The following is a 23,246-nucleotide window of genomic DNA, read 5'->3' on the forward strand; positions in this document are numbered from 1 at the left end:
ATTACAATTAAAATTTCTAGTGCTAAATAAATAAAAAAAATAAAAAAAAATAAGGTAGTTTGAAGAGTGTGTGAGTGTAAGTTTGCCAGGGACATCTCTAGCATTAAAAGATCAAAGATAGCTAAGTACAAATTCCTTTTTAAATGGAAATACATTTTTATCTATTACTTTGGAAAATAAAACTACCCAGAAAGCCAATGCATAGCCAATGCATGTTTTACTGTAAAGTGAGTAGCGATGATTGATTATGTGGGAAGCCACCCAGTGGGGAAACAGGTAAAAGCATCGGCTCCAATTGGTGTGGAACCAGGCTGAAGGTGGACGTGACGGTGTATTCTATGAGCGCCGTTGCGGTCCACAAACAACGCGTTGACATTTTGATGGGAACGGACGAACACAAGAAAAAGGCCAATTTACATGCGCTCAGTTAATTTTAAAGGATGCCACTGTGGCGTCAAAGCAGAGTGGCTGTATCCTAAACAGGCTGTGTGGTATCTGTAAACAGAAATACAGATTAACATAACAACACAATCAAGGCAGGCATTCCAGTGTGAAGGTGAAAAGTAGGCATTCTAAGGATCTAACAAATAAGCAGCTCATGAAGCGCTCATCCCTGTAAACTGGGATGAACTCAATCAATTTACATTTTACAAGCCCCATTATAGGCGCGAGTTTAACAGTGTGAGGATGTGGCGCCATGAGTCTGGGCAAGGGCGAGATAGCAATGGACATAAGGTCACCCCAACACGGAGCTGTGTATCTCACTCCTAATTACATGCTGAGGAGCTGTGTTTTCCGCTCTGACTCCTTTCCTGCATTTTCACTGCTAATTTTAACAACACACCGTCTGAGACGCTGACTCACCTCTGCAAACTGCAGCCGGCTGAATGTGCTTGTGGGGGGGGTGGTTAGCTTGAAACTCTTCTTGGGTGCTACCCAGGTCTCCATGGTCTCCAACTTTCTTGTGGCCAGGTTGTTGGCGTGGTGCTTGACCAGATAGCCCTGGAACTGGTCTGAGTGGAAGTAGAGATGGACGGACACCGGGTGGCCCATGGGGAAGTACCTGGCGGAACAGTGAGAGAGTGAGAGTCCGCCGCTCAACCTGATGCCTGCTGACCTTCAGCATTTCAAGGCTAATGCTGTAAGAAGAGAAGAATATGAAGATTCATGTGGAAGGACGAGGCCCTGAGCATGCTAATGCTTGCTTGCAGCAAAGGTTAAGAGAAAGTCAGTGTTCTCTGTAATTGTGCTACATGGTGGGCATTAATTCAGTGACCTTTAACAGAAATCTAGTCAAACACTTGTGTCAGCAATGCAGGCATTCCCACAAAGCACCCTGGCGGTTTTAACTGTTCACACACACTCATGCACGACTGTAACAGCAAATCAGAGAGAAATGACTGGAGAAAGCTTGGTTTAAGGACCTTTGGGAATCAGTCAGTAAACAGCCACTCTTCTGTATGGAAATGGTTGTGTCTCAGTGTGATGGGGCTTATATGAGCTCTGAAATGAGAGAGAGGCTTACAAAAAGGCATGTGACAGACCAATGTGGGCTGAAATTACCGAAGAGTCACATGCTTCATTGGCAGCAGATTCAGATTAGTCCATTTTGAGCACTTGTGCACCAAAGCGCATTTAACATTTAAGTTTGCCGAAGAAAGTTGAACTGGGTCATCCAGTCAAACGAAAGCCAATGAAGGTCTTGTTCCTCCGATTATTTTGTTGTTCATTTGAGCGTCGCCCCATATGTCGCAGAGGTTTGGCCCTCAAGGCAGAGAACTGATGCGACTTCCGGAAAACTAAAACGGATCGGTGGCACGCAGCTCTGGGAAGCTCTCTACAGCTGCTGTCCACACGCGCCCTGACTTCTTCTCGGCCAGTTTCTCATTCTGCTGCTTCCCGGACCCCTCTCCAGGCACACAGAGCTGAACACAAGCACACAGTGTTTCTGCCTGCTCCCCTGTGCCTGTAGCCTCATCAGTATTCCAGTAAAGAACCAGGAGTCAACCCGTCCTGGTAAATGCTACCCTGACAAGCAGAACAGCAAATATTTACACTCACTAGGATTGCATTGCACACTCCTCACTCTCCTGCTCCCCTTTAGTGTGTCTGTTTCTCTTTTGTGTCTCCTCTCATATATCTCCCATTTGGCTTTTCCTCCCACTTCTCTCTTCTCAGTCTTTCATCCTGCTTTTTGCGCTCGTCCTCGAGCTTTCGATCCCCCAGGACTCATCTTTCCTAAAAGAGGCATGACTGCTGGCGTGAGAGGCGATGAGAAGGCCGGAACACAACCTTCATAGAAGCTGCATTCAGGCTTTTGCTCCCCAGCGTTTCAAACCGAGTCACAGCTAGCTGCTAAAAGCACCAAATCACTGTGCGTCCTTTCACTGTCTGAGGCCGACCCAGCCAGCTCTTAGTAACACATTTGATTTCCAGCCGCATGGAAATTACATAGACATGTACAAACGCACACAGACATTGTGCAGACTTCTGTTGATTACATTATGGCCTAGAAAATACCCAACCCTAACCAAGTGCTGCCTCATCCAACCCACCGCCAAAAGGCTTAAGAGTATGAATTTGCATTCTGTCTTATTCCTACCAAGCGAAGTCCTGAGACGGTTCTGCAGGTCCTCAAAAGATCAGCGAATCAGCTGCAAATGGCTCTAAGACTGTAACACATCAACTCTTACAAACTTTTATGCAAAGTGGGCTACTTTAAAACCTAAGAATGAAACGTGAACCCACAAAACTCTAATGGACATCACAGAAATAGCTGTACCATTTTAATCGTTGGGTTTGAATAAAACAAAATAAAAATGAAACTAAATCAGCTGCATCCAGATCTTTTGAAGTCCCTCCCTACACGTAGTATAGATTCATTATGAAATCAAGATTTAAATTAGTTTCGTTTTTGCTTTGCTTAGTCAACCTTGCTGAAATTAAAAAACTGTGTTATCCTAAAAACAACAATCCAACACTAAAGCTCAAAGAAAGCACAGTGCAGCCAGGATTTGGACTAACCCACTTCTCATTTGAGTCTCCCCTGTGACTTCCTCAACTCAAAATGATTCATTCATTTCCTTCCAACGCAAAAATACCTGCAATGTTTCAATGTATTAAAAGGCAAATTAAAAAAGGTTCAGAGTCAGGAGGACAAAAAATGTTGCTTTTTCCTCTCAGCTTTACAGACTTACAGGACAATGAGCAGTCTGACTCTAAAATTGAAGGTCTTTATCAGGACAGCAAATCTAAAATCTGAACTTCATTTGACTGGGAGGTCGTGATGGCCGTGGCTCTGACGCCAGCGTCCAACAGAAGCTGCCTTTTCCTTCAAGCACTGCCTTTGAGTTTGTTTTGGTGTCACATCACTGATAATGTCTGAAGCAGTTACTGCTTCAGTTTTAGCTGTCAATCAAACAACTGTTTTAAAACAAGCATCCTGATGTGTACCAGAACATGCAAGACTTTGCTTCAACAGACTTGTTAGAGCATCTTAAACAGTTACAAACAAGTCAAATCAGTTAAAAACGACCCAAAGGACCATGTAAGCGGCACAGTTTCTGGACATTCAATCCTCTCTGTGCTTTTTTTCTGGCTGGTAACATTCACATAATCATAAACAGAGCAGGTAAACCTGCTGGGCTTTGACAGCTTTGTCTTCTTTACTGTGTACTCTCCTCTATACTCCAGACACATTCAGGATAAAAAGACAATTTTACCTGCCAAAGCTATCGGAAGTTTAGAAAATACGCCAGTAGGACGAGTGGGAAAAAGAAAGAAAACACCAGAAGAAGGCAATAGTACCCACTCAAATTTCAACATATCTGCTCTTTTGTAAATATGTAACTTAGGTAGAAGAGCAACTAAAATGATGTCAGATCAGCGTCAGTTTACAACATTCTCCAAACAGACACTAAGGAAACATTATTATTTTGTTGTTGTTTTTTTCTTTTACCTCATGATAAAATTCAATAAACTTGTTTAATTTTGTGTCTTTTGAAAAAGTATCATTTATGTGCATGGAAACACGAGCAGTTAGTAAAGTCTGTTTAGTGACAGCTGCCTGCAGCGCTTCCAAAGAAAGAAAATCTGTAACTTTTTCCATTCTTGAGGTGGTCTTGAATGGCTAAACAATCTCCCAGAACACATTCAGTGATCTACGTCATAAACATGCAGCTCAACAGAAGCACCTGCTCCCTTGAGCTTAGGCTGCTGAGCTGCTGAAGGCCGTGTTACATAGCAGCTGCAAATAATTTGCGAATATTGCAGGGATGAAAACTGGTCATATGTGTATATACGTAGAAAAGTGAGAAAAGTTGTGGTCTTTACATGAAATTTTCATGCATGTATCATAAATGAACTAGGTTAAATCATCTGAAGAAATATGAACATGTAAATCTGTGCTTCATTGAATTTTTTCACTTTGACATTTAGTGCACTGGGCAAAAATCACATTGCTCAGTACCATGGTCAGCTCCCGATGCTTTGTATTAATTAGTCGGATTCCCCTGGCCAGCACTAAGTGCCAACTGATACAGCCGCAGCTAGGGAGATCCTCGAGTAGGGCCCGGCGTTGCATCCACAAGGGCATCCTTGCCCGCCGTACCTCGCAGCCTTCCACGCAGGGCAAAACACCGCCATATGCCAATTACGTAATGGAATTGCTGATGAAAAGAAAACATTAAGACTTTGTGTAGAATTAGCTTATCTAAGCCTTCAGTCACATGTACCTGTCTGCGAGGTTGACCGAGTGCGGCAAGTTTTTGGGTTGTCTCTGCTGGTGGAGAGTCAATTGGCTGCGCCGTAAGACGAGTGCACGTGCAGTTTGCTTGAGAGAAAACCCCAACCTCAAGGCATGTTGTTTAAAATACGATTGTCGTGCGTGTGGTAAGTATGTCGTGCAGTATTCATATTGCTAATTTAAGTTGCACACATTTACGTATGAGTGATGCAGTCACATAGTGTCCTTTCACAACATTCTAGTAAATAGCGAGTACTGGCGTCTTAGTGCACGGATTTGAAAGCGCCCGTAGGATGCTCACACATACTTTACGTCTTACTCTTCTAGTAAGAAGGAGGTTAGAATGAAAAACTGTATGAAAAAACTGTAAGACATGTCTGCGTCTCACCTTCCTAACCTTTATTTACCCTTGTGTGTTGCCTGTTTGCTACAATCTGTTGTCCTCGGTAGAAAAAAATGTACGTTCTACGGGCTCACCGAGCCTTGATATATCATCTGCCTGTAAACGTTTGCCCATTTTTTGCCTGCAAACAGCAGTTTCCTCCCCTAAGAGCAGTTGCGACAGAAGTTTTAGAAATGCATTTATGCATCTCTTAGGAGCAAGGACATAATGAAAATAAATGTAGATATGTCTTTGTGCTGTGATGTTGAAGGAAAAAAGCAAGGAGATGGTTCCTGATCAGTTTCCTTTATGTGTTTAAAACTTGCTCGTTTCAGCTCTAGTAATGGACATGGAGAACAAATGGTCCATCTATCAATTAAATATGAAAGCTACACGGTCCTTTTGCTTTTTATTTAAACCACATACAATATGTTGAAAGCACTGGAATTCCTTCATTTCCTCTAATAATAGACTGGCCTAGGGGGCAGCTTTCACTGTTATGACCTATATAGGCTCATTATCTCAGGGATAAATTGACAGAGTGTCATATTGTGTTACGAAATGAAAAGCATTAGTTCTCTAATGCTTATTGAAGCTATCTGTTGTTGTCCTATTTCCATGACGTGATGTCGGGAGATGAGGCGAAAACAAAAGGCTTTTTATGTGCAGCATGCTGTGGCTTCTCTGCTAATGTGGGCGCGGCTGGTTTCAGAGAATAAAGCAAACCCAGGGCTAACTGTGGAAAAAACAGCAGGAGCAGGTGCAGGCGTGCAAAAATAACAACAAAGACATGCAGGTGTGTGTGTAAACAGACAGATACCAGTGCAGGGGAAAAGCTCTGTTTGCATTCACGCTTTCAGGGAACTCACCTGCAGCTGTGATCGTTGGGGTTTCCCTGCAGGGAGGCTGCTGCCCGCGCCAGGCCCATCCGTGAGAAGGAGTGGTAGTAGGTGAGCATTGTGTCAGACAGGCTGGCCACACCATCCGGCTCATCGTACGCATTCTCCCAGTAAGAGTTCAGTGCTGGAGATCCCTGGGGAAAGGGCCCGAACAGATAGGCGTCCAGCTGGTTCACAATCTCCTGGTTGACACTGGCTTCGAACTTCCTGGCAAAGAAGGTGGGCCGCACTGTTTGCTGTTGAGGAAAGAGGAAGGTAACATTGGGGGAGAGGAGGGACGGAGGAGATAAAGAGAAGTAAGAGGCGACAATTAAAAAATGGTGGGTGGCCAGAATGTCAGAGGAAGGTGTGTGTAGACAAAAAGGAGACGGGAAGCACAGACTAAACACGATGAAAACCAGAGGAATATGCAAAAATGTAAATGACTCTCCAATCCCTCACCTGTCCGCACAATCACTTCACTTTTCCATCAGTAATCATCTATATCCCCACTTGTGTGTTTAAGTTCATGTATTTAAAATAAGGCAAATTAGACCAACTAAACCAAAAACTTACACTAGTTTAAATGAGGTAAAACATTGGTAAGGCTGATCTTTTTCCAGTGTCACTAAGAAAAGTTAACCTTTAAATGCTATTTTACTACAGTTTTTCTTTAAATCAACAATCGCCTTAGTCTGTTTATACAGTATAAATGCATATATGATTTTATGCCTAGCTTTGTGGCTAAATCTTTGGTTTTAGCCTGACGAACCGTATTCACAACAAACACAGTAAAAATTTTAAAACAGGAAGTTAGTATGTCTTTGCAACACTGTTTCATACGAGGGATAGTGACTGTGAAAGTGTCATTGTTCACAATGCTTCATTGAAGACAGTCCCACACCAACTACATTTTATCTATTGTAAAAGCGTTCCCAGTGGTCTTTTATTTATGATTTCGTAGTTTTTAGCTAAATCTAAATTCTTAAAATCATATTTTCCGCAGAGCTGCAGAAGCTCGTTAGAAATTTGCTTTAGGTTAGCCTCGCAAATTTTCCAGCCTCCCTATGTTCACACTCTCTCCCACTAGCAACAAACGCCTAACAAGCTAACATTAGAATAGCAAAAAAACAGCAAGAAATATCGGAGTTATTCAGCTGCAGGAGAAGGAAGACTTTGGTCCGCCGAACATTTTTCCGTTTCCTTCCTTTTAGATAAGGAATACTCAGAAAAGCAGTTTTACTTTTAAAGCATTTGATATATTTCCTTCATCATGAGAAAAAGGCTACAAGAACATGTCAAAACACATTTTCAATGGAGTGGGTCTTTAATAAACATGAAGCTGATTTTGTCCCAAATCTGTTTCTCGAATCACAGCATGTTTTACTTAACTATATGATCCGCACTGAAATAGTGCTACGTCAAAGCATCTTTCCTATTTGTTTATACAGGTTCCCTCGGCTCTCTTGCGTTTCTAGGTATACAGAAACAATGATAAGCTTTACCCATAAAAATATTACCCAATGCAAAAACAGCCATGTGCTTTGTGGGAGGGGCTTCACACCCAACATGAACAAACAGAACGAGATGGATGAGAACAAAACTCATCAATTGGTCTCTCTGAAACCTTTATATAGATATAAAGGCAGAACGGTTGAAGGTTAGATTAAAAATGGCATTTTATGGCTTTCTTGGGCCCTTGAACATTAACAGCGCAAACTGTGATGGATCCAACTAAAATAAACAGCAGATAAAAGATTAATTACATCATGATTCAGTTGCCATAGATGACAAGATTTTGGGTGCATGACTGGAGCAGGAAATCATAAAGGACGTCAGTGTCAAGCAGCTTCATTACAGGAAATACAGTCAATACTGATATCCAAGGTTATCTGGATATGAATTAAAGGAATTAAGATAGAACATCAGTGTGTAAGCTGAAGCTGCAGCAGTCTCAATCTATAGATTTTTTCTGCTTAATTTGTCATTATGGACCATCTCATCACCCTCTGCATGAGACCGGTGCACTGAACAGTGACTTTTGCAGGTCCTTCTTCCAGGCAGGTATTAGATTCTACAATGCCTCATGGACAAGTTATTATATATTGGATTTAAATGGAAATTATTATTTGTTATTTTTAATTATCATGTTGTTTACAGAACTCTCTGCAAACAAAATAAGAGAATTGAGGACACACTATGGTATCAAATCCCCATCCCCATCACCCACCTACCTAGTAAATATTCATCAAATGATTTTTTCAAAGCTCTAAGCTGCTCCTTTCCTGCAGCGCCTCCATGTTTTTCACCCTCTTCATCAATGCTGTATTATGTCTTGTGTGGTTGATGGTGCAACATGAGTTAAACCAGCTCCAAAGCCTGGCTTAAGCACAAAGGGAGCTTTGAAGTCCCATGCACCCAAGTATTTTTCAAATGCTACCAAACACGTTGGTGTTACATATCAAAAAAGAAACTGGAAACCAAATCAAGCACATTTCTGAAAGATTGTGATTTTTCTCATGTGGCAGCAAATGTGGGATGAAAGTGTGGCTTCACACCTTCTGATGCATCACCCCTCTGTGATAAACTTGAGACGGCTATCTGATATGAAAGAGGCCCTTCTTCAATCAGTCAATCAAACTTTAATTGAAAAAAGTGCTTCTCATGCTTTGTGCAGCTCAAAGCAGCGCAAAACCCTACTCACACTTTGCCCCCCACCCTCCGTTACATCCCATGACCCCACGCACAATTAATAAGTCTTATAAAAGAAACGTATATCATGAGATGCTAGATCTCTGTCTTTGCCTCCTGCTTTTCCCAGATATTTCTATGTTACCAAACAGTAATGCGTTCAAACCTTCCTAGTGAGCTGGCGTGAACATAATCTCGTGGGAAACTGAAAAACCAGACACCCCCTGCTTGTCACTGTCGTTGTTTGTAAAGGCTGAAAGGCATAGCTCAACAATATAATAACCACTAGTATCAACACAGACTGGTTCTGGAAAGGCTCTTTTATGTCAGCATTGGACTTCACTGATTCCAAACTGGGTGCAAACCAGGCTCAACATCAGAGCCAACGAACTGACGGGAGCTGTGTTGGCACTAGACTGCCAGACTGAGGGAGACAGATGGGTTTGGCAGAGGGACTGAGGTCAGCGCGATGGCTGGTGCATGAAGGGCAGGATCGAAAGCGGCATGAGTTAAAGTGATAATAAGCCGTGGTAGAATATTAGGAGTCACTTTGCTGAGCCACTTTAACTTCTTCAAGAGCATGTTAAAAGTCAGACAGTGAAATAAACTCACTTTGGAGTCAATGCCAATGCTTTACTTTATTTTAAAGGTCAAGCCAGACCTTCTCTCCCACTCATACCCAAGGCAGAAAGGACCTAATTACCGCTGCAGCCGATTTTCCTCCCAGGGTCATTCTAATCGTGACATAATTTTGCACATATTGACTGTGAAGGCTAGGCGAACACACTGGATGATGAGTTTGACAGTACGTCTCTTCAGGGGAAATTCTTTTATAATGTGCTGCTGCTGGTTCTTCAGTTCAAGCCCATTGTTTGCTCTGCAAATGTGGAAAAAACTGAGAACTTTTCTGTGTTTGACCAATATCTTGAATAAAGGTAACCCGTTTGGCCTCCTCCATGTTTTTTTTAATAATCATTTTACATAGCAGAGTTCAAATCTACTATTTTAACTGTTTTCTTTTTTTTAAATAAAATCATACTTTAATATTTTTTAATTAAAATAAACAGAAAAAAGCCCAAATCTCTGTTTCTCTGAGATTATTGAGTATAAGAAAGAATATATGATGTTGTTTCTAAATTAGGTTGGTCGCTGTGTTGTAAATCAACATCACTATTTACTTTGTTTTTTAATTCGCTACTAAAGCGTTAAAAGGGAGTCCAGAGCAATGGCTGCTTTCAAGGTTATTCACAAATTTGATTGCGCTATTTTTTATGATAGTATTTTAGGGCTACTACCAACAAAAGTTGTTCAAGAATGGGACCCATGAAGCCTTTGAACTGTGTGAGTTGTCTTTGGTTTGTTTCTGCAAACAAAGCCTGACATTTTTTAGGTATTTCCTCCCATTCCAGCTGACTCTACAGCACTATGGTGTAAGTAAGCTATGAGAATCTGAAACATTGCCTTAAAGCAAACCAGTCATCCTCTGGCATGAAAAAAAAGCTGCTGTACAGTCATAACTCAGATATTAATGTGCTTTTCTCTCGGCTGACGCAAAAACAGTTTAACTGCGAGGAGCAGACCTGTGGTTGATGGAAGCTGCCATTCAAAACGTAACTCTTAGCCGACTGCGCATTCAAACAAGTAGAAATCAAAACTTAGTTAGGTCGGAATGATTTCACCAGAGCCTATCCGGCCAATGATGGTACACACCAGCACCAAATGCACACAATGTTCCCAGCATCAGTTCTGTCATGCATGAGTTAAAGAATACAGGATCTGTGAAACTAAAATGCGTTTAATGAACCCGAATGTTCTGATAGGCTCTAATATTCAAAAAGTGGTTGCGTGGAAGAGACATTAATGAAACCTTTTAACCTACCAGTGTAACAGATAGCACACACAATGATGCCTTTATTTTACATCGACCTAAAAGTTTGCATTGGATAAATTATATTTACACCATGGTCCGCGAATACTCGATTTTGATTGGCTGCTGGGTGTGGATTAAAAAGTGGTAACGCACACCTCAAAAAGAAGTTCTGGTCACATAGATTAAATGTTCTGTATCACTGCGCTGGCTTCTTCAAAACAAACTTTATCTTCATCATCTGGATCATTGTAATGATCGGCGTAGAAATGGCTTCCTTTGCTGCTGCAGTCAAGGTTGCTGCCGGCTCAGCACCACCGCATGACAAATAGTCCGCTTTTTGTGAAAAAGGCCATCCAAATTGAAAAAGTAAAAAGAATAAAGTACTTAAAACTGATTGAGTTTTTTTTTTAAGTGGTATAAGTGGGTTAATGGCCTTCGAGGTGTGCATTATCAGAATTAACGTACTTTGCGGAAGTAACCGACCTCCGCTTCTGGTCGGATGGTTCAGGCTTCCTCGGTGTGTTTTAGTTTTCCGATAATGCACACTTCGTGAGCCACTAACCCTTACCCAGTATGGGGATTCATTGTTTTAATAACTGTTTACATTTTCTTTTCACAATAACTTTCAAAGTTTTTTTTTCTTTTCTTTATAAAGCTTGTCATCAAAGTCATCAAAAGAAAATGTCAAATTCAGCAGCAGCTGAAGTCGTTTTTACCTGGAAGCGGGGGAAGTCTGCCGGCTTGAAGTCATTGGGCGAGCATCCGCACCAGTCCACGATGTGCTTGTACTGACACTTACAGCCCAGTTTACGGTTCCAGTTTGTGATGCGCAGGTTGTTGTCTACCATGCTCTCACAGTGAGCGCTGTTCTCCAGCACCGTGTGGAAGAACGACTGAGAGCCGAGGGATGGAGAGGAAGACAGCATGAGGAAACAAGGAGATTCACAGGCCACGACTTAGTCAATTTTCTCACCAAGATAAAAAAAAGACAGTTTAAAAACAGAAACATAAAAAACAGCGATTTCCTCTACATGTCTCACAGCAACAAAAACATGTCTGCACGTCCTCACTGAATTATAATTTATAATTTAATGATTGATAAAACACACCAAAATAATTTAAGTTAGATTTTGTTTAAGAAAAGAACAGAAACAATACAATTTCACTGTCTGTTACTGTTTACAACGAATATGTATTTGTCGTTTTTATTATATTAAATGCAAACACAAATAGTAAATTTCATAAATGTAAAAAGAGACCAAAAATACCAGAAAAAGAATGTAGGGTTCCATAAATACAAAAACAAATGTACTGGAAATTGACCTTACTCTGTGCTTTTCGCTCATATCAAAAATATGCTGTTTAGAAAATTCAATAAAAAATCAAAACTCATGTTGCAGAAAGAAGCCACGAGAAAAATTCATTCAAAAATCTCCCAAAAGGATCTAAAAGTTTTTTTTCCAAAAGATCATACTTTCATATTCTAAAAGGGTCAGAATTTGGCGTCATTGACATGAAAGCATGGATCCATCCATCAACAGGAGGTGATGTAATGGTGTGGTGGATGTTTCCTTGGCACACTTTGGGTCCTGTAGTAGCAACGTTGATGGCTACTGCCGTCAGGATAAGGCGCCATGTCTTAAAGCTGGAATCTTCTCAGACGGGTTCTTTGAACATGACAGTGAGTTCACTGGACTCGAATGGTCTCCACAGTCACCAGATCTCAACCCAACAGATTACCTTTGAGATGTGGTGGAATGGGAGATTGGCGACATGGATGTTCAGCTGACAATTCTGCAGCAACTGCGTGATGCTACCATGTAAAATGGACCAAACTATCTGAGGAATGTTTCCAGGACATTGTTGAATCTATGCCACCCAGGATTGAGTAAGTTCTCATGGCAAAAGGGAGTCCAATCCGGTACTAGCAAGGTGGCCCTAATAAAGTGGCCACCAGTGGCGGTTTTTCTTATGGGCAATGTGGGCGGTTGGCCAGGGCGCATGAGCGCCCCCCCAAAAAACATTTTATTATGAGGCATTGAGGGCAGCACTCATAGGGCCTGAGCACCGCTAGGGCCCTATGAGTGCATGTGCCTGTTTTTTAGGAACTTGGACTTTGCGTTGTGAGGCAACAAGCTACTTCCAGGTTTTAGTGTAAGGGTTAACCATCAGCCGGTTACTCTGACAAACTTAGTGGAAGTCATTACAATGTCCTCATGTGGATGGATGTGGACACTTGTGAGTGAGTTACCTCAGCAGGAAGTAAAGTGTAGGCATAAAACCGCTTCATGCTGGTGACCAGATCGTCCTTGGAGTTAATGACGTAGTCCACAAACATACGGTTGAGAAGGAACCAGTCGGAGCCTCCGTCCACAGAGATGCCTTCTGGGATTTTCCGGTCTCCCAGCCGCCACATGTGGGTGTCGCACTCAAAGAAAAGGCGATCCAGACCCTGCTTCCGAATGAACCTGGAGGAAAAAAAACACATCCTGCTGAACCCCAATAGATTCTCATGAAGTTCTGCTGCTTTAATCATTTCTGCCCGATTCTTGTTTTTAATTTTTCTTGAAGTAGCTCTTTTCCTGCTGAGCCTGTCATGAAGAAGCTGTTGTTCCTTGCTGTTGAAATGCAGTTCTACAGCATGCAATGAAGTGATGCTGTTTATTTTTGGGGGGTCTTTTATAAGTGTTTGCTTAGGAAACTCTTCACGTTAAATCTTTTGAAAATATAATGATATTTTGAAAGCAGCAGTAAACTGAAATCTGAAGAGCCTCACGTGATTCTATTGACTCTTTTTGTATGACTCTATTGTAAGGAAATCTAAGTGCTAACAGTCGATAAACTTGAAGGACAATAGAAAGTTCTGGTATTTACTAAACGGATGCTGGGATCAGAATTATATGTATCAACTTTCATCTTTTTTATTTTTTTTTTACTTATTTGCATCCCGAAAAACATTTTAACAACATAATGTGGATTTCTGTATGATGTTGTTGGAAAAAGGTTGTTTAAGTTTACGACGTGTCGCACACACCCCCTGATTCAGCAAAGAACAGCAAATGACAATTTCTATTTTGAAGCTAATTCTTCTTTGATCTAAGATAAAACTCCAGAAACTTTTGAGGTAAAAATATTTCAGGTCTTTCTCTGTGTCTTTCTGAAGCCCTCATACCCTTGGAGTAGTTATGTTACTACAGGAAGATGAATTTTAGGATCATAGAAATACAGCAGCTTTGTTTTTAACTAAATCAGCTCACCACAGGCTCAGTTGGAAAATGAGAGAAATGAGGTAGAAAAGGAAAAAATAACATTTTTGTAACTGCTGCAAAAATGCTTTGCCGTGTGTTTTTATAATAAACATCCATTTATATAATACAACTTCATGGATGTATGTGTTTGTTGCAGCGTTTTTTTTTTTTCATATTGTTCTGATGGATTTTGTTTTACATTATCCCTTTACATCACGCCTGGTTTCCGTCACCAATCTTCACACTCTGCTTTTTTTAAGCCTTTGCTTTCTTTTGCTTCTTGTCAAACTCTGTACATGTCACCACCTCTTAATTTTTCCCAAACGTCCAGTTTGAGTCCTGCTGGAGTTTTGTCACTTGTAAAGTTGTCATATTTATGTTCTAAAAACGGAGATAAACAAAACCTTGTTCCTCAATTGAAAACATTTCATTGGAATAATTTAAATACAGTCGTAACAATATTCTGTTTGGATCATATTTACTTCATATTACATTTTATAGTTGTAAGTATTTCTACTGTTTTTATGCCTTGAATAAAAATTAATATTATACTTTGTTAAAGATTTCAGCAAAAGAGACATTTTTTTCTAAATGTCTTTATTTCTTATAGAATGAATCAGTAAGAAAATGAGTAGTTGAGCTGGGGACCAGATGCAAGATTGTGATTTTTCTCTGCTTGAAGTTCAGAAAAATGTGAAATATTAGCAAGATGCTGCAAAAACTGAAAGCTTCGTCTCTTGTAACCACTTAGCAGTGAGAGCAGTCGATGTTTACAGAAGGATGGAGGTAAAATCATCGAATCTAAGATGGAGCTGGATTCTGGTAATTTGGGTCAGAGCTGGAAAGACTCTGTCATTGTTCAAACCTTTGATTTCTCCCCCAAGTATGTGTGCATGTTCATGCACTGACATCATTCGGTTAGGTGCTGAGTCAGACTGGGTTAGACATGTCTGCTCCTTTATGCTGGGGGGGTGCAGAAAGGGTTGCGTCAGCATCGACAGGCGTTCCGGCAGTGACCTCGCCAGTTCACCTCGCCAACAAGGTTAATTAATGAAGTTCCAGATGGGAGCTAATTGTAATGTGATGCAGTCTGTGCGCAGATGCTCGGAGAAGGGAAGCAGAGGAGAGCTGCGGTGTGTGTGTGTGTGTGTGTGTGTGTGTGGGGTAAATAAAGTTCAGAATGTTGCATCTTACCGTGCATTGTCCCTGCCATGGGACTTGATAAAGTTCATGTCTCTGTATTTGGACAGGAAGGCCACCAGCTGGTTATTAGTCCTAGAATGGAAGAACAATGAATCACTTTGGTATGAGAACATCTGAAACAACATCTGGCCTGAAAAGGAGAGTGACTGAGCAGCACAAATGAAAGGTGTAATGATTTCTGGAGAGCTGTCGTGTGGATAGACTATAAAACCCTGCAGCTGGAATAGGTGATGTGTTTGATTTAAATCACAGACAAGACAACAATCAGCAGATAAGAGTTAAGTCAACAACCTAAAATATTCTGTTTTAATATGTTTCATTGACCCCAAGAACAGTGTAAAGTACTTTTATTTGTGCTGTTTTAGGCCTTTTAGAAAGACTCTGAACGTGTTGGGATTGAGAACTGCTGTGACTCTGATGCTTCCCTTGAAGAGAAAGCTGCTTTCATACATGTGTTCTCTTAAATGTGACATGATGGTTCATTTAGCCCATCAGAGAAACATAAAAATCCAGTTTGACAACTGCAAGGAAAAGTTGGCAGATGAAAGCCTTCCAAGGCTTTGTCACCGACCCAGACCTGATCAAACAGCAGCAATGAGCAGATCAAGCATTTCTTCCATTGTAACTCCCTGAATCCAGCATCACTCAGACATGCGTCACACACAGTAAAACAAAAACCAATGAAAAACCTCTTTCAATTAGTCATTTTGGGAGTTCTGTACTTAGCAGTCACACAGCTATTTAACTGTGTAGTCTAGAAGTTCTCACTAAAGGTTTATAGGTGGGTAAATCGCCAAAAGATGAGCAGATTTGTTCTTGATTCCATTAAACACTGCCTGTTTTGGAAACACTTTATAATAAAGTTAAATTTATAAATGTAAGTTTATCTATAATTAAGCAAGAATTAACTATTACTTTTGACCATCCATGTTCCTGTCATGCATTCTGTCATTCATCAGGAGGCTCTAAGGGCAGGAATGCCAAGTTTAGCCTAGTCTGTTTGGTTTACCCTTCATCTATTGAATTCTATGACTTCTTGTTCTTTATGATTCAATGTTTGTTATGCAAATACAGGTACGAAGCCCATTGAGAAGACTATTGTTATAATAATGGGCTATATAAATGAAATTGAAACTTTTTGTTGCAATTTTTATATTTGACAGCTGTGCAAAGCCCCTGAACATGAGGTCAGAAGCTGTATCAACCGACACCAAATGTCTTATTTTTGGTTTTAGTGAACATTTTGGTGAACAAGGACACTACTTTATCTTCAGTTAATTTTAAGAATGCCTGCATTTACACTATAGGGATGTGCGGTCAAGGGATCCTGAGATGCATGCTAATGACAAATAAATATTTGTCCACAATTTATGTATGATTTAAATCAAGGATAACTAACTAGCGGACCGCAATCCGGATACGCACCCAAACCCAGACGCTGGGTCGTGTACACCCAGACCCGGATCCGAATTTGACGCAAAACTAATACAATGGCCGCCTCTAATCTCTTGTTGTCGTTGCAACCAACACATTCTCTCTCCCAACTCATCATGGACATTTTTTCGGGGCCCCCTCCATGTCACTTTTTGACGTTTTGGGTGTCCCCAACTTGTCGTTTATCAACGTGCTGCCTGTTCCCATTAAATCAGGGGTCCTCAACCCCCAGGCCATAAACCAGTACTGGTCCGCACTCCGAGGGCCACTTGGTACCGGGCCGCAAACAGGACAAAAAATGCACACACTAACTTCAATTCTTTCCACTTTTTTACTATCCGATTTAGGAGGAAGTTTTATTTTGGAAAATTACTGGATACCGTTCACCGCATCCGCCTGTCTTGCCGCGTCGTGTGACATAAAGTGGCTGCTTGCTCGGAGCGCTAGCTAAGTTACAAGCGCAAAGCTTAAAGTTAACAAATGCAAAACAAAAAGACGTGTTTGGAAAGTTCCTTTGGAGAGAAAAGAGCCAGTGAGGAAACTGAAGAAGAGCTCCAACTTTAAAAAAACATACATAAAGCTGCTGTTTACAGACAAAACCAGCAGTCTTCCTCGACGTATGGATTTATGGAGACAGTTGTTTCCACGTACCAAGTCGGTCCCAATAATAAGCGGCTACTGACTCTGGAATGTTTCACATAATCTCAAAATAATGAAGATGCAGACACGATGGATTTACATTCATATTAAATTTAAGAAATCCCAGTTTTCTGACGGTTGTTGCAAAATTGTTTTTTTCGACATTTCTAGGATTTCGATAAAGTTTAGCTCATATGTATAATAAAAATGTTCAAATCTTCAAAACACAGTGGATTTAAAAATAGTGGTCGTAAAATGCTCGTATTTCTTAGGTTTTTACTTTGTAAAAATTGATGACGTCTTATTGGCCATTTAAAAAAAAAGTAGTTAGCATGGTGTTATGAATTGCTTTTAAATCCAGGGCACTAGATAGTCCCGCACTTTACAGTTTTTTAATGTGTTAAAGAGTAGCGAGGGAATTTGGATATAGCCAATGTCTCTGTATTTTGTGTGTTTTCTGTTCAACGTGATGATGCACCAAGCGAGCTCTGCCTCTCATTAGACTGCACAATCCCCTGCAAACTGGGTTGAGCGCACGCCATTTGCCAACACCCTGTGTGCTCCAATGTAAAGCTTCATTAAAATGTTTCTATACATTGTAGACATTTTTATTACATGTCGAGAGGCTTTACATGGTGCAGAGAAGTACTAAAAGTTTAAAAGCAAAAATGAAGGAACTTGAAATGACAAACTAATCTATTGCTCCTCGTATCAGTGCTGCAGACCCTTTGGGCTGATGAAGCTATTAAGGATTATACAAAAGATCCTGCTGTCTGTGATTCTGGTGAATGACTTCATGCATGCTGTTCCACTGTGGAGATGTCTGCTTCCTCACGCTCAGACTAGACAGGCTAAAAGCTTTGCTCTGCGGGCTATGCCCCCAGTCAATGGCTCCAACATTTCATCTGCAGCGGAGCCTTTCATGACGGCTTGGCTCGTCTTTCTAAAAGAGGAGTGAGACTCAGGGATCAGTGGGGGGAATGACGGGCGCATATTAATGTCGTTTTCTCTTGAAGGAGCAATTTCACAGCCTGGGTGGCTTATCTTAGGAGGTCCTGAGCCATAAAGCCTAACTGATGTGCTGTACAAACGCGAGGAGTCTTCTGTCTCTACCTCCCCCGCACATTAACACACGCCGCCTGCATGCACACTGACAATGCAGCACACAGACACGCAGGCGCTCCTGGCTGCAGACACACACAGACCATGGGAAATCATGTCAAACTCCACATTTGCCACCTGAGTGGTCACCCAGTCCGCTGGGTCTCATTTGCTTACTGTTAGCCCTTTGGCTTCTCTGTCACACATGCACACCCACACCCACAGGAACCTGATGATTCAGGTTGCTTGTTACATCGTTGCTTTGTGTCACAGCCTGACAGTTCCGCTCCGTATATCTGTTTTCAAAGATTCTGATCCAAAGTCCTGGCTGACGAGTTCAGCTCGCGCTGTCAAGACACTCTGACTGGACAGAACTGGCTGTTCATCAGAGTTTTACTTCCAAGCTTAGCAGTCAGCTCAGGCATGATGAGAGGAGAGAACAGCTTTTGAGGAAAAAATTAAATCAGACTGGCAAACCTTTTGGTCAACACTGCCGACAAAATTGAGGAGATTAGAGGCAAAGGTGCCTGCAGGCAGTCTCTGTCTCTCAAGGCACAGATGTCATGAAAAGCAGCAGTTACAGTCTATAAAGACACTCTACAAAACACAAAAAGGGCTAAAATACAAGCAGGACACATGAACGCTGAAGAATGGACCTATGCTTTTTGACAAAGCCCGTATGTAACTCATCCCCTGGCCTCACTGGACTCAAATGCACGCACAGATAAGCGGAACCCCCCACCCCCCCGGCCCTCGTCCACACACAGATCCTCTGCTGGTCTAAGTGGTTCTGTGATTGCCTTTGAGAGCCATCCATGCGGCAAGACGGACATTATCGGGGAATTAGACGGGAAATAATGCTTGTCTCCTGTCTCACTGATAACAACCGCCAGAGTTAGGCGGTACGGGGCAGAGGACCCCCCCCCCCCCCCCCCATTCTTGCCTGCAACACTGCAGTGCCCTCAAAAAATTTGAACAAAATGACAACATCTTGAGGAATTATCAAGAGTTGGGTTCAAAGGTCATTAAAGAAACAACTAGATGCAGAGAGACGGCTGCTTCTTCTAGAGAGTTTCCGATGATGCCTTCCTTCCTGTCTAGAGTTTCCTTTAGTTGGAACCTGTTCCTAAACTGAAAAAGCAGCGTCGACTCAAAAACAGCTGAATGTTGTCAGATTTGCTGCTTGAGGATACCTTAGCAGACATCTGTTCGCTCAAGCTTGAACTCTGGACCTGACACTTCAAAAGGACCACATTTGCAAATTCAATGCTATAAACAGGAGCTGCATAAACTTCAGTCCAAGCTGTGTTTGCAAATGCACAACTTAGACAACTTAGCATAAGTGTGCAATTTCCATACACTGCATGGATCCAAAAATACAAAGTTCTCTCTCATTTTCCTTCTCTGACTGCCTCTTCTTGCTCCTTCGCCTCTCCCTGTTATTTCTGCCTCTCGGCTCCCTCTTTGGCTCCATCAATCGTTTCGCTCCTACATAGATGGAGCTTGAAGCCACCGCTGCCAGCTTTTTTTTAAGTAAAAAAAATCAGCCTCATGCAAATGAGGAGGCAAAATGTGGGGAAAATGTGTGCATCACAGCACCACAGCTACCTTTAATCAAACAATAAGTCTAACATGCGGGAAAAGTTTGTGCACACCATAATCAGACACGCATGACAGCAGCACTGGTGTGGTAAAACAGCTAACAAAATAAAGGAAGCCTCTGGATAAAGCCAAATCCATATTTGCTCTTAACATGTCAGCTCCAGCTGTGAGAACATCAGATCTCTTCCACCCTGTGGCTACTTCAGCTTTTCCTTCACTCAACTGGTGGACATCTGGCTGTGCAGAGGAGATAACGCTGCCATTAATAAGAGAATTTTAATTGGCTTCTGTGGAGTTACATAAAAAAAAAACTAAACGGTCCACGGCTCCCAGAAGAACTGCAGATGTCCAACAATCCGGAAATTTAAACTTCATCTGCTTTTTTCGTCACTTCACTTCAGGTTGCCATTAAGTTTGTAGGATTTTTTCTAAAATAGGAAGTTTTTGAGCAGAGAGACGACTTTTGGACCATATGGTTTACAGCAGTCCTGTAGAGTCAATGGGTATTGACCCTGGGCAATTAAATTGCAATCAATTGAATGTGTAACCAACTCAATGGAGTGCAAGCAAGCAGGCACTTGGAGAAGGTTTGAATGAATCGCAGAGGTTCTGCATCATTGATCTGTTTGGTTGGGAGCGACTGCATTTAACACCCAAAGGACCCAGAGCAGCACCGATTATGTTTCTCTGTAGTGGTGGACAGCAGGACACTGTTGTTTATGCTGCATTTTCTTAATGATTAATCATATCTGGTGCCCAATAACATTTTTGAACAACATTTGCAGTTGTTTTACAAACAAAATGTTAACAGTCATGCTTAGAATACAGCGTAAATGAACTGAAGGGGTCCCTGAATTCTACATCTGAGAAAAACTGTGACTTTTTTAGACCGTTTTCAGGCTTTTGTACAGCAAAGCAGGCAAAAGAAGGAGAACAACATTCACTTTATTAGGCTAGAGCCTTAGTCACACACCAGTAAAGGAGTTGACCCGTTAGGGTGCTGCGGGTTTTTGGCTTGTCCGGACCCATGGAGGGTCGTAAAGAGGAGTGGCTGCATCATAAGGGTAGGACAGGAGTGTCCTGGAGGCTTGTACAGCCTTTTCAAGGAGGTCATGAAAATGGAACGTACTATTGTCGCGTCTGTGGTAAGTGTATTGTTATGTATTTGTAAGTCTAATGTATGGCGTACGGGTAAGGCTGCGATCTCAAATACAACTGCCAAAGCGCGATGGGGAGGCAGAATAGGCAGCAGCTCTATTTGGACAGCGTGTAAATGTCTTCAGACGGTGGCCGTCCATATCAGGTGTCACTGACCACCACCCGCCTGCTGGCCCAGGGCTGATTAAAGTGCGGGCCATTCTGACTGTCGCCGCGCATCCTTGAAATGGGCAGCCACTGACAGATGTCAACTTTTAGAGAAAAATCGTCCGGTCACCATAAAATTTTAGCTTTTTTTAAAACCTCCCCAGGCATCTCGCGACGTGCAAAAATGCGACTGCACCCCCCCGATTGCAAATGCTGCCATGTGGCCCTCTGCCGAATTTGCTAAAAAAAACTTGCATTTCGGTCGTAGCACGGTGGCATTTCAGGATATGTGACTGTAGCATAAGGCGGTGCCCTAATGCCACATGCTAGTTGGACGAGGACTGGTCCCTTACTGACAAATGCTGCTTGCAGGTGATAGGTAAGCACGGCCCACACAAACTACACTTTGATTGTCCAATTTCCTAATTTCTAACAGTCAGACTGCATGCCAGCAACTGCAAGAAGCCCACACTCATCACTTAAGTAGCCAGCACCAACAGGATACTTCTGCTATCAGCAGGATTTTTATTCTATTTATTTTTTGGGATCGAAAGAAAGAAAAATGTTTTACGCCTGCACTTCCCTAACTTCCCATTTAATTCCCCCCTGCATGTGTTTGCTACAACCAGTCACTTGCAGGATGCCCATGGAGAGAAATGTGCATCAACATTTTGGCTCTTCTAGCTCACCGACCTTGATGTTTTATGCAGGGCGGGGGGTTCACGTGCCCCGCACAGGTTTGCCTGCTGACAGCCTACAGTATATCTTGCCACAAGGGCAAGTGAATAAGGCTTAAAAAACAGCAAATTAGTAGATTGTTTTCTCCTGCTGCCTTTGCAGGGGTTATTTTAGATCACTTTGCTAAAAGAAGTGAGATGGACCGCTCTCTCATCACTACTACCGCCACCTGTTTTTGTTTCCTTTGCTTGCTTCCTCTTGGAGAGAGCTTAAAGCGGACATTTTGGTTTTGGATAAAATGCTCAAGCTCTTTAATTTTTCGCATTACATCCATAAAAACCCAGCAAAAACAAAACATTAACAAAAAGCAGGAATCGACCTGTGTGCTGTATTCCTGTTGGTTCTTATGTAATGTGTTTTCTTTGAAAAAGTGTTTTGTACATAACTGCAGAGAGACAGGCATGGGAAAGACTTGATAACTGGAACACCCTCCTGTCTGTCTTACCTGATGGGGTAATCAGCAGCGCTCAGATTGATGAAGAAATCCCAACTCCAGTCCCTCATTGCCAGCAGGTCAGCCATGCTGCGTAGATACATGGTCAGCAGACTGGCCCCGCCCCAGATGGTGGCCATGCGCCATGGTGTCACCCTCACGTTGGGATACTTCATGGCCATGATCTGGACCTGCCTGTGCAGGTAGTTGGATCTCTGAAAGGTAAGATCAAATGATGACTGAAAGGAGACTTTAAATATATCAAAGCAATTTACTTTAGGAAAACTTGCCCTCCAGTGGATTAAAACTTGAAGCATCTCCACTGCGTGACTCACCTGGTCAACATGTATGTAATAGAAGTGGGAGGTGTGGTAGATGGCTTTGAAGAGGCGCTGAAACTGGCGAGAGGCTCGTCCGTGAATGACTAAGACAAACGCGATCCTCACAGGGTTTGATGGAAAGCTCTCGGCAGAGTGCTCGTCCCACTGGATGTTCACGTTAGCTTTACCTGTGGGAACATGTAAACAATGGAAAAAAATCTGTGGGCAAAATAAAATGATGAGCTCAAAAAAGCAGTCTTTCAGAAGCCAGCTGGGGGTTTGGAATTTCCAGTCAGCTTAATTATAATAACCTTTCTAAGGCCACACAGCTGCACTGAAGCCTCAAACCAACAACCCCAATGTCAAGGATTGGATGGATTGTTGAAATTGCACAAATGCATTTTTTCCTTTGCATTTCGTCTTTCTTGGAACACCTCGGTAAGCGGGACCAGTCTGTCTGATCTTACTGCTTTCTTCTTTAACGGTCGGAGATTTTCTCTCTTTAGTCAAGTCTAAACCAATTTTGTATTTGGTGGAACTGCAGTTTTAAAGCAGTGAAAATGTCAGATGTAAATTTTAATGCCAGTTTCTCCTAAAAATCTGAATTTACAGTTGCTTGTTTCACATGTCTGACAATTGTGCAGCTTTTTTGATTATT

At 41.9% G+C, this 23,246-nt stretch overlaps 1 protein-coding gene across 1 annotated transcript in view; it reads right to left on the minus strand.

Moving 5' to 3' along the window:
- Window positions 1-23,246, minus strand: part of xylt1 (xylosyltransferase I) — a 118,650-nt gene that overhangs the window by 19,713 nt on the left and 75,691 nt on the right. The window contains exons 3-9 of the mRNA XM_004066196.5: window positions 22,604-22,776; window positions 22,281-22,483; window positions 15,008-15,088; window positions 12,817-13,033; window positions 11,282-11,458; window positions 5,996-6,261; window positions 865-1,063 (exon numbers count right to left, since the gene is read on the minus strand). Coding sequence (XP_004066244.1) covers window positions 865-1,063; window positions 5,996-6,261; window positions 11,282-11,458; window positions 12,817-13,033; window positions 15,008-15,088; window positions 22,281-22,483; window positions 22,604-22,776 — 1,316 coding nt within the window. The remainder of the gene's footprint in view (window positions 1-864; window positions 1,064-5,995; window positions 6,262-11,281; window positions 11,459-12,816; window positions 13,034-15,007; window positions 15,089-22,280; window positions 22,484-22,603; window positions 22,777-23,246) is intronic.

Source organism: Oryzias latipes, chromosome 1, assembly GCF_053564925.1.
Source record: "Oryzias latipes strain Hd-rR chromosome 1, Olatipes_Hd-rR_3.1".
NCBI classification, from domain to species: domain Eukaryota; kingdom Metazoa; phylum Chordata; class Actinopteri; order Beloniformes; family Adrianichthyidae; genus Oryzias; species Oryzias latipes.